The 12,272-nt window shown below is 40.0% G+C and overlaps 1 protein-coding gene across 1 annotated transcript in view; it reads right to left on the minus strand.

The window, feature by feature from the left end:
* The window catches only part of SLC2A13 (solute carrier family 2 member 13), a 137,372-nt gene that overhangs the window by 30,158 nt on the left and 94,942 nt on the right, over nt 1-12,272 (minus strand). Inside the window, exon 4 of the mRNA XM_018552510.1 lies at nt 8,902-9,007. Within this exon, the coding sequence (XP_018408012.1) occupies nt 8,902-9,007 (106 nt within the window). The remainder of the gene's footprint in view (nt 1-8,901; nt 9,008-12,272) is intronic.

Consider the following 12,272-nt stretch of genomic DNA (forward strand, 5'->3'; position numbering starts at 1 on the left):
ACGAGGGGGGGGGGGGGGGGGGGGGGATCGAGGATCAGGTGAGCATATCATTTTTATATCGGACCCTATACCAAAGTGAGCAATACCACCACAGTCTTTAAATCTTCCAAGTTTACAAACAAGATCAATGTTGTTTATCAATGTTGTCTCTGCAAAGTCTGTTGGTCTTTGGTGACGCCTGGTTAAAAAGTATCTCAGATGACTGGATAAGAGGCCTGGTATTCAGGGGCTAAGAGCTATAGTTAAGCTGTCTTTGCTCAATTCATGTCATCCAACCTGTCTGTGTGTTTGCTCAAGGCAGAAGGCTCTAAATGTCATCATCCAAACTCAAATGTGCTACATGGAGTCCACAAAGTCTGTCATAGCTCTTCGCCATCAGTGAGACTTTCTAGCATTAGTGGACACGAAGAACACACCTGCATGTCCCGATTTTTCCAGCACACCAACGCTCTTCTGTGGGCACTCAGCACCATCTGTTTGTAGCCTTACCGTTTGACTTATCTCCACCACAAGTGTTCACCAAGGTTCCAGCTGGCCTTACTACATTCGGGATACCTGGATGATCTATTACCAGATCAGCTCAAACTCTGACAATGTCATGTGGACAGTCAAGATCAGCAATGGAACAGACAAATTGCTTAGAGGGGTTTCATTCTAGGCACAGCTCAGGTGAGGATGTTTTGCTTCCTGAAGGAAAACATCTGCTACTCTGGCTCTGCGGTTCTGCACGAGGGCTTGTTCACACCATACATGCATAAAAAATGCACAGATTCGTTGTGCATAGATTTGCATTTTATGCATATTTCTGTGCATTTTTACCCATTGATGTGCGTTTTCCTCCTCCTCTCCAAGATGGCTGAACTATAGGGCAGTGGAAGGGTCAAACTACTGGACAACATTTATTTTTTATTTCTGTAGCTTGGCAGTCCTATTTACCACTCCAGACAACACAACATTCTGTCATCGTGGGACAAACTGGTTCAGTCTCTAGACAAACAAATGTCCCTTGCAGTAAAGGCCAGGTTGTCTCTGACCTGGTGGATCAGGAATCCAGCTCTGGAGTTTGGAAAATCCTTCCTTCCGCTGTCAATACAATAATCTCATCTCCCAATCAGCATTTAGGAGTTAGAAGCAACATGAAATCCTTGCAACACTAGCCCCCCTCCCCCAACAATCTGGCTGTGGCAAAACTGGTAGAAATTATTTTAGCCTGGGCAGAACGCCAGAACTTATTACAATCAGGTCAGGATCAGAATTCAGCCTCGAGTACCATCAAGGGTTAAATCTCAGCCCTTTTGATCTTATTCAAAAGACCACTAGCCTCCCATGCTTTGACCAAGACTTTTAGGTCTCTCGTGTGACTCCTCCTCCTTCAATCTTCTGGGACTCAGTGTCAATCTAAGTTCGGTCCCGTCAGCCCTTCAAAGACTGCCCTTTGAACCCATCATGGATATTCCCCTTTCCACTCTCACCATCTCCTCTGCAAAACGTGTGTGAGCTAGCTGCCTTATCCTGTAAAGAATCATTTTAAGTCTTACACAAGGATAAGGTAGCATTAAGGCCAAGAGCCTCCCTTTTTCCTAAACCAGGCTTTTCACCTCAACCGGTACATTGTTCTCCATCTCTGTCCAGGCACCTGTAGGAATTTTTCTTCACTGCCTGGATGTAGCTTTTGCTGTGCAGGTTTACCTCTTAGCCACTGCTTTCATTAGAAAGACTGACTATCATTCCAGATGGTGCCCGTAAAGGAGAACCCGCTTCTCCTCCCCCCACTTCTCGATGGGCAGACAGATCATTGCCCAAGCTTATGGTCCTAAGGACACAGTTCCACCTTTTCCTGCCAAAGTGTACTGTAGTAGGTCAGTGAGTACCTCTTGGGCTTTTAGGCATCAGGCAACTGTTTCTCAGATATGCAAGGCTGCGACCTGGTCCTCTGTTCATACAATTTTTAAGTTTTATCAGGTGATAGTTCAGGCCTCATCTGATGCCAGCTTTGGACACAAGATACTTCAGTCAGCTCTGCGAGTTGCAGGCTGCCCTTGTTTTTATTCCGTTTGTGGTACTGCTAGCATTTTCTTTGCTGTGTTGCTCACCCTTCACGTTGGACTGCTTCTGGACATCCCCATCGTATCAGAATAACTACTGATACCGTGTCCCTTAATGAACAATAAAGAAAACAGGATTTTTGTACTTACCGTAAAATCAATTTCTTGGATTTCATTAAGGGACACAGGTCTCATCCACTCGTAAATACTGTGGTATGCTTGGAATGGAAGCAGTTAAACTGGGCTGTCCAATGGCTTGTTTGCTATTGTCCAATTGCTGCTGAAGTAGTGGGCAATTAGTATGTAGGCAGTATAACTGAATCGTATCAAAATAACTACTGATCCCATGTCCCTGAATGAACTCTAAGAATTTATTTTTACATTAAGTACTAACATCCTATTTTATTAAAACAGTGCACCATATAAAAGTCTTAAGAAAAAAAAATATTTGAGTATGCAATATATTCAGAGTTATTGCTAAATTAACTAACACATGCTGTGCTCTGGGTCTCTGAGAAAAATATCTAGACAGGTCTTGAATGATTCGATACGCTCATCTGAAACCACTGTCTGTGGAAGGGAGTTTCACAATTATACAGCTATCACACTAAAGAATCCCTTTAACAGTTTAAAAATAAACCTTTCCTCTTCCAGTTTCAGATGGTGGCCTCTTCTCTTCTTGAGTGAACTAATAGTAAACAGTTTATTACTGATTATCCCATCACCATTAAACAATTTGCACATTCATGTTACGTCCCCTCTCAGTCTCCTCTTTTTGAGAGTGAGCAAGTTTAATACATGCAGTCTTTCCTCATAGTTTAAGTTCTCTGACCCCTTTATTAGCTTTGTCACCCTTCTCTGGACCCTCTCCAGCTCAAGGACATTCTTTCTGTGGCTCGGTGACCAAAACTGAACCGCATACTCCATATGTAGCCGAACCAGTGTTTTGTAAAGGGGCAGAATTATAAATTTATCATTACAGTAAATTTCCTTTTTATGCATGATAGTACCCAGCTTGCCTTGTTTGCTGCAGCCTGGCATTGTATGCTGTTACTAAGCCTCTTGTCCACTAGAACTCTCAAATCTTTTTCCACCTCCTTCCCCCATTGGAATGCCCATTAATGAGAAGCTTGCATGTGAATTTTAAGTCCAAAATGCATAACCTTACACTTCCCAATATTAAACCTCACCTGCCATATAGATATCCACCCACTTATTTTATCCAGCTTTTCCTGTAATATTGCTATGTCTTCTGCCGAGTTTATTACCCTACAAATTTTGGTATTGTCCGCAAAAACTGAAATATTGCTAATACCACCAGTCCCAATATCATTAATAGACAGGTTGAACAGCAATGGATCCAAGACAGAACCCTGGCCAACCAAGGGCTATTTGGAAAATGAGCCAGTTCTTTTTACTCTCTGGACATGTTCACTTAGCTGTTAGCTATCCAAGTACACACCATTTAATCAATGCCCAAAGATTGAAGCTTGTAAATTAAGCATTTATGAGGTACCGTATCAAATGCTTTTGCAAAATCAAGGTACACTACGTCCACTGGTTTTCCTCCATCTAGGTGGCCACTCACCGCCTCATAGAATGCTAACAGGTTGGTTTAACATGAACAGTCTTTCCTGAAGCCATGTTGATTGTCACTTATATCATGTCCATTGACAAATTCTTGAATATGGTCCTTTTTCATACCCTCAAACAACTTGCATACTGTGGATGTTAGGCTGACTGGTCTATAATTCCCAGGTACAAATCTTAAACGTTTTAAAAATATTGGTACAACAGTTGCTTTACGCCAATCAGATGGTACCTCCCCCAGTCAGTATGGAGTCCTTACAAATTAGGAACAATGGCCTTGCTATTAACGTGCTTAGTTCTTTAAGTACTCGTGGGTGCAAGTTATCTGGTCCTGGGGATTTATTCACATAGGCAACTTTTTAAATACCTCTTTAGCTCATCAGTTTAGAGTTAGGCATAAATAGTGGCCTTATAATTATTCTTCTCACAACTGGCATGTGCAACAATAACGAACATATTATTGTCAGTCCTCCCCTGTTTCACTTAATGTGCAGGGGTAAAGGAAGTGTTAGAGCAAGATAAATACAGACACACAATCACATACATACATAGGTTGAACTGGATGGACCCTTGACTATATCCAACCTCACCGACTATGTTTCTAGGCATTCTCTGTTTGGAAGAGGAGCACTGCCGTCGCCGCTTTAACAAACCCGTGTCCTCTTCCATGCGGGATGAAAAGGGCACGGGGGTAGGTGAAGGGCCCCCTCTTTGGCCACGATCAGTCCGCCCCTGAAGTGAAATAAGAAACGCATCAAGAAGTTTCTTGAATTTATCTATGCTCTCAGCGGAGACCACCGACACTGTAAGGGAATTCCACAATTTCACTACTCACAGTAAAAAAAAAAAACCTACGAATTCTGAGGTTGAACACAGTTTCCTCCAACCTCCTGTCGTGTCCCCATGTTCTCAATGCAGTTTTCGGATTGAACAGTGTGTTCTGAATATTGTGGTTCCCATTGATGATTTTGAAGACTGCAATTAGATCCCTCTTTTCTAAGGTGAATATGTTTAATTGCTGAAGGGGGTCCTCATAACTCAGGCCTTCTATTCCTTTAATTTCGTAGCCCTTCGCTGAACTCTCTCCAGCTCAACGACATCTTTCCTGAGTGCTGGTGATCAGAACTGCAGCGCATACTCAAGAGGAGGTCGAACCAATGATTTATAAAATGGTATTACTTTTTCATCCCTTGCTGCGTTCCCTCTTTTTAAAAAAAATGTCAAAGTTTTTTATTGAAGAAATGTTTCATTAGCAATAAAAAATAAAAACAAAAGACAAGTACAGCTAGGACGGGGCAGTCTCCCCACAATTAGCGATCTCTGTCAACCAAAAATGAAGCATGATGTTATCAGTAGCAAAATAGAAGGAAGACCGTAACATTAATTAAAAAAGTTCTTCCCCGAGTAGAATAAGGGGAAATAATGGGCCAATCTTAATGAGGTTGGACCCGGCTGAAGCACAGTCTTGGGAGAGGCTATCAAAGTGAAAGAAAAGGAAATAAAAGTGTACAGGTATATGAGAGAAAGAAAGAAGAAAGGGTAATAGCAGGCTCCGATGTCTAGCCCCCCACTGCCCTTTGCCACCCTATTGGTGAGGGTAATTGGTAATTAGGTACCGTCAAGAAGCCCAAGATATTGTAACAAGGGTTCCCAAATTTTCTCAAAGAGACGTTGTTCACCTTGGAGGATACTACATAATTTCTCATGAATCATGATCCAGGTTACTTTAGATTTAAGGTACATAAAGGGGACATGGGGCTTTTTCCAAGCTCTTGCAATAGAGATCTTTGCTGCTAAGGCAAAGAAAAGGAATAATTTGTTTTGAGGATTGTTTTCCGCTTCGGGACCGGTTTATTCAGTAAGATACATTGTGGGTCTCGCGGGATTTCTATATGTAGTACTCTATATAATAAAGCGTAGCATTTATTCCAAAAGGGTCAGAGTTTAGGGCAACTCCACCAAATATTGGACATGGTCCCAGGTTGGGTACATCCCCGAAAGCAAGAGGAACTAGTCCCTGGATAAATCACAGCTAATATTGAAGGTACCATATACCAGTGTGAGAAAACCTTATAATTGGCTTCTAATAAAGACACATTCAGTATTCCCAATGTTAACCGTGAGGAACAAGTCTGCCATGTTTCCGAATAGATGGCTACTCTCAGGTCCGATTCCCAAGCAGACATATATGATAGTTTGGCGAAGGTATCCAATTGTATCAAATATAATAGAGACACACCTCTGCTTTAGCCATACTTTCCGGAGCCCAATTGTTCATAGGAAGATAACAGGGAATTCACAGCCTTTGGAGCTTCCAGAGAGTGTATGAAATGGTGCAATTGTCGGAAACTGAAAAGTTCAGAATGTGGCAAGGACAACTTATTATGACAGTATGATAAGGTTAATGGTTTACCGTTTAAAGAAGTCTCCAATTCTATAAAGGCCCTTGTCAATCCACCATTGAAAGGCTTTAGCCTGTAGACCTGGGGGCAATGCAGGGTTTCCGAACACGGGGGCCAATGGGGAGTGAGGGGATATCAACTCCACAGTCTTGCGCATCCTGTCCCATAGAGCTAGGGAATGAGAAGGAGTTGGGGTGGAAACCACCGGCTTCTGTTTCGCCGACATCCATTGCAGTATGCCGACTGGAAGCGCGGAGGTGGAGCAAGATTCAATAGATGTCCAATCAGGTATTGGGTTGGAGACCCAATACCTGAAACAAAGGAAAGGTGTGTCAACTGTGCTGCCCTGTAGTATAGTAGCAGGTTAGGAACCCCCACCAGCCCCCATGCGTTTAGACCTAAAAGTATTGAATTAGAGCAGTGGTTCTCAACCTTTCTAGGGCGGGGACCCCTTGGTAACATTTGCCAAGTTGTGGTGACTCCCAACGGTAAACTTTAGGGATGACGTGGCTGCTGCAGCGACATCTGGCAGCGTGGCGGGAGAACTGACACTGCTGCGCTAGGAGAGGGCTGAGGAGGAGTCTCACCTAGCACAGCAGAAATCACACAGTGACCCACAGGTTGAGAACCACTGCTTAAAGGAGACAACGAATCCCAGAGGAATACAACAAATTGCAGAAATAGTCCATTATATGATAATATTCTATTGCTGGGATTTGTAGTCCTCTGTAGCTGGTGTTATTCTGCGTTGTGCTGTAGAATTTATTACTGCTGGGATTGGTAGTCCTCTGTAGCTGCTGGTATTCTGCAGTGTGCTGTATAATGATTATACGGCGCAATGCAGAATACCAGCAGCTATAGAGGAATACAGCAAATCGCAGCAATAGTACATTATACTATAATGTTCTATTGCTGGGATTTGTAGTCCTCTGTAGCTTGTGTTATTCTGCTTTGCGCTGTAGAATTTATTACTGCTGGGATTTGTAGTCCTCTGTAGCTGCTGGTATTCTGCAGTGTGCTGTATAATGATTATAAGGACACTTAAAGGGGATATGACCAGATGGTCTTCCTACAACTAATTGAGCTTGTCATTGTAGAAGCTATTCAAACCTGCTTTTAGTGACTAGACTACAGAGGTCTACATTTCATAAAATAGAAAAGGGAAGTGAAAACCTGTAAAAATTTCAAAGTTACATCAAAAACTGTTTTGAAGGTGGACACTGCAATGAGTTATGTTATATGAACAATGAAAATACTATATACTTCCTGGAAAAAAATAAAGTTCCCTGAATCATACAGTATATAATGTAAATGCAGACCAGTGTGAAAGCTAATCCTCAGCAAATCAACTTAATGGTGTTCTGCACTACTCTGGAGAAGGTACGAAAATAAGAGTATTTGGTAACAGATGTAGAGGATGCAACAGTTTACACCTCTTCTCTCCTTTGGGAACTGCACTCTTGTACCAAATACTGTGGGTTTTTGAGCTTTTCAAAGAATTTAATTTGAACATTTTGGACATAGTCAGATCCCAGCAGTTAAAATGTACAAATGTTTGTACAATACATTTGTACATAATTAGGGCATGGTTATGAAAATGTGTATCAGTTTTTGCTGAATTTGTTCTTTTTTTAAAAGAGGTCTCTCAAACCTGTAATTTTTCCTTTTTTATTCTGGGTACACATTCACTTTGACCAAGGCAGTGCAATTTGTGAATTAATTAGAATACGCTATATTTACAACTAAAAAGGTCAGAGTATTGATTCTATGGCAAGTGCAGTTTAACAAGAATGGTTTATATGCACCATTGTGTTTAGAAGCTGCAAAGAGTTTTTCCATTAAGAGAGAGCATGTAGGTCTCCAAGATTTTTGTGTGGTTTACATCTGTTCTAAGCCTTGAGCATGGACACATATGTTTGGATTTTGTAGGTTAACAAAATAACACTCTTAATGAAAGAGCTGGAAAAAAAAAAAATCACGTATCTTATCTCAGTTCTGATTTTTACAGTAGAAGCTCACTGCATGCATGAATGCAGAATATTTCCACAAACCAATTAGCAAAGGAAATCATATGAAACACATATGAGTTAGCTCAGCATCTCAGTAAACAGTAAGGACATCTTGTTCCTATATTATTAGCATGTTCTAAACCTCTTATGATGGAAGTACAAGCATCAGTTAGTGAAATAATTGCTAGCAATTATGTGTGCGTGTGAAGTTTGTTTTTGTTGTTGATGTTAACATACATTGATACAAATGGTCAATATTCTTCTATTACCTAGGAGTAATACCATTATGGATATAGCATACAAATGTTTCTTTACCCGTTTCATAACACAAAAATGTCTTTGGATTTGAAGTATAAAACAAAATAGGGTTATATTACTGTTCACACAACCCTGTAAATGTACTAAACCCTAGTTGCAGTGAATACATTTTGGTACGCATGTGCTTTTATAAATGAGCATCAATGCTGAAAATTAATATGTATTAGCTGTTCATATGCAAAGAACAGCAATTTAAATCTCATAATAGAATATTATATTTCAGTGTCTAATAGTTCTTGTTAAAAGGCCAACTTAACCTTTCAGGGGTTTTGCTATCCAGTTGCAGTTTTACACCCCTCTGATTGTTCTTGAAAAGGGTTGCACATGAATGTCTGAAGATGCTCCATAGATGTTAGGATGTGATCTCACCTGACCAAAAATTATCAGCAAACTGTCATCAAAAGTCTAGTGCAGCTGAAGGGAAACCTCTGACAATTAAAACATGGAAGTTGACATATTACTGTACTTTGAGACTGACCTAAAGGCAGAGGCATACATTATCTCAGTCAAAATACATACAAAAAATAAAATACATACATGACTGTGTTAATACCGGCCAATTGTTGGAACATCTGCAATCCACAACCAACCAATAGAGCACGACGTGTTGGAGGGTATATAAACATTCTGTAGATGACCGGTCCTTTTAAGAAAAAAGAAAAAGAAATTAGCTTTCTAAAACATCTTAAGAATAAAAAGGAAAGGAAAATAATAAATAAATAACCAAGTAACACATTGTATGGAATATTTCTGAATCATCATACAGTACTGTGCAAAAGTTTTAGGCAGGTGTGGATAAGTGTTCATTTATTTTACATTTTGTTAATTGATAAAAATAAACTAACAGAAAAGAAATCCAAATCAACATTTGGCGTGACTGATCTTTGCCTTCAAAACAGCATCAATTCTTCTAGGTACACTTGCACACAGGTTTTGAAGGAACTCGGCAGGTAGGTTGTTCCAAACATCTTGGAGAGCTAAGCAGAGATCTTCTGTGGATGTAAGCTGCCTCAAATCCTTCTGTCTCTTCATGTAATCCCAGACAGACTCCATGATGTTGAGATCAGGGCTCTATGGGGGCCAAATCATCACTTCCAGTACTCATTCTTCTTTATGCTGAAGATAGTTCTTAATGATATTGGCTGTATATTTTGGGCAGTTGTCCTGCAGTAGAATACACTTAGGGACAATCGCACGCCTACCTGATGGTATGGAATGATGGATAAGTAGAAGAATTGATGCTGTTTTTAAGGCAATGGGTGGTCACACCAAATATTGAATTGTTTTGGATTTCTCTTCTGTTCTTTTACTTTCCATTTTGTTAATTGAAAAAAATAAACTTATTTTCTGAAAGCATTCTTACTTTGCAGCATTTTTCCTAAGGCTTTTACACAGTACTGTACTTGCAGGACAATATATGTAAACGCAAAGAGACCATGTAATTTACTCTGTTGAACAGCAATTTATTGTGCTGCTCAGGAAGCAATCACCATGCATCTCAACTGTAAAATGTTATGATCAGAAAGTAAATGTTCCCTTTACTCTAACCAGGAAGTTACAATTGTGTGAAAAAGAAAGTACACCCTCTTTAAATTCTATGGTTTTAAGTATTAGGACATAATTACAATAATCTGGTCTTAGCAGGTCTTAAAATTAGGTAAATACAACCTTGGATGAACAACAACACATAACATATTACATTGTGTCAATATTTATTTTACAAACAAAGATAAAATGGAGAAGCCATGTGTAAAAAAACTTAAGTATTGTGATTCAATAGCTTGTAGAACTACTTTTAGCAGCAATAACAAAGTCATTGTTTCCTGTATGACCATCAGTTTATCATATTGTTGTGGAGGAATCGTGGCCCATTCTTCTTTACAACATTGCTTCATTGGGGTTTCCGGGCATTTGTTTATGCAAAGCTCTTTTAAGGTCCTGTCACGGCATGTTAAATCAGGTTGAGGTCTGGACTTTGACTGGGGTATTGCAACACCTTGAAGCTTTTCTTTTTCAGCCATTCTGTTGTGGATGACCCAATTTCGGCCAAGCTTTAGCTGTCGGACAGATGGCCTCACGTTTGATTCGAGAATACTTTGGTATGCAGAGGAGCTCATGGTCGACTCAATGACTGCAAGGTGCCCAGGTCCTGTGGCTACAAAACAAGGCCAAAATCATCACCCCTCCACTACCGTGCTTGACAGTTGGTATGAGGGGTTGGTGCCAATATGCTGTGTTTGTTTTTTTTTTTTACCAAAATGTAGCTCTGTGCATTATTTCAAAACATCTCCACTTTGGTCTCATGTGTCCAAAAGACATGTTCCAGAAGTCTTGTGGTTTGTTCAGATGCAAACTTTGCAAACCTAAGCTGAGCTGCCATGTTCTTTTTAGAGGATTTTTCCTGAAAACCCTTACAAAGTCTTTTTTTATATATATGAATGTAATGAACGTTAACATTTAACATGCTAACTGAGGCCTGAGATGTAACAGTTTTTTTGTAATTTCTCTGGGCACTGCCCCTTGTGTTGAATTAGCTGGGATATCCACTACTGGGAAGATTGGCAACTGTATTGAATGTTTTACAATTGTGAATGTTTGCACTGTATCTGTAAGCAGAAATGACCCCTTACCTAACCACCTGTTTAAAATTCAGCCACTCAGAACATTTACTGTTTTTTCAGATGTTTACACACCCCGCCAAAGCACAGTGGTAGTTAAATCAATGATTCACTTTACTGGAAGGCTTAGTATACAACATTCTAGCAAAAATTCTAGCAAACATGCCAGGTATACTGTAAAACTCTGCAGTAAAGCTGATTAACTAAAGGAGTTAACATCTTCACTCAAATTGTGTGAATATTTACTTCAGATTTCTAATCATACAAAAAGAAAATTCTTCTTTACCTTCTTCATCTGCACATAATTGGGTATTCAAAGTCAACAGGAATTTGCTTTTCACATGCTTGAATAACTGAAGTAAATATTCAATGGATGGAATTTGATTTACCTCCCATTTAGATCTGAAACATCCCATTATCCCTAGGTTGCATGATGTTTGTTTGTTTAAAAAGGGCAAAAGAAGTGACTCGCTGTACTTTTACCAGAAATGCCCTGTACCACTGTACATTTGAAGGTGTAACTCCCTTCATATTTATTTTTTTGCCTTCCCCTCCAGATTAAAAAGAAAACCACTTACATCCACATACTACTTAACCTTACAAAACCTTGTTGAGATGGGGGGGCAACAATTGAGTAATTTCGGGTTGGTTTTGAACCCTGAAAATTCCTGCCAGGTGACCGAGGCATACAGTAGACCTAGCTGAACATTGTACTGGATGCCATTTTACCCTACACTCACTACGTTTTGAATACCTGTTGCTAAACTTATACATTTTGAACACTTGGCTGCAAAAAAATAGGGGCTCACCCATCCTCTTCCCACATCTGCTCCTTTTTCCCTCCATATCTCTTTCTCCTGATTATTCATCCGTTTTCTGACGTTTGCATTTATTAAGTACCAATCTAGGTTCCTACATCTGACAACCTTCATGTGAATTTTTTTATGCACTATGTGGCCAGTGCTATTGGCCTTAATGTCACTAAATTGTGCATGGTTATATAATGTTTGGAGCGGTTTATATACTTAATATATTTGTGGTTAAGAATACAGTATTGTTACCTCTCAGACCACAGCCTGTGACTGGACAATAAAGGAATCACACACTGACAAGTCATCTATGCAGACTCCTTTTCAGTAAATAGACATGCAGCACACCCAACTGGCTTCTAGTGCTGCCTGCTCCTCTACTAGTCTGAGTGCTCTACAGGGGAGAATAAGAGGCAGAGATGAAGATGTATACATATGCTAGGTGGTATGCAAGATTTCATGTTTAAAGAAATATGCAACT

This window comes from Nanorana parkeri, unplaced genomic scaffold, assembly GCF_000935625.1.
Source record: "Nanorana parkeri isolate BGI_ZX_2015 unplaced genomic scaffold, ASM93562v1 scaffold90, whole genome shotgun sequence".
Classification (NCBI taxonomy): domain Eukaryota; kingdom Metazoa; phylum Chordata; class Amphibia; order Anura; family Dicroglossidae; genus Nanorana; species Nanorana parkeri.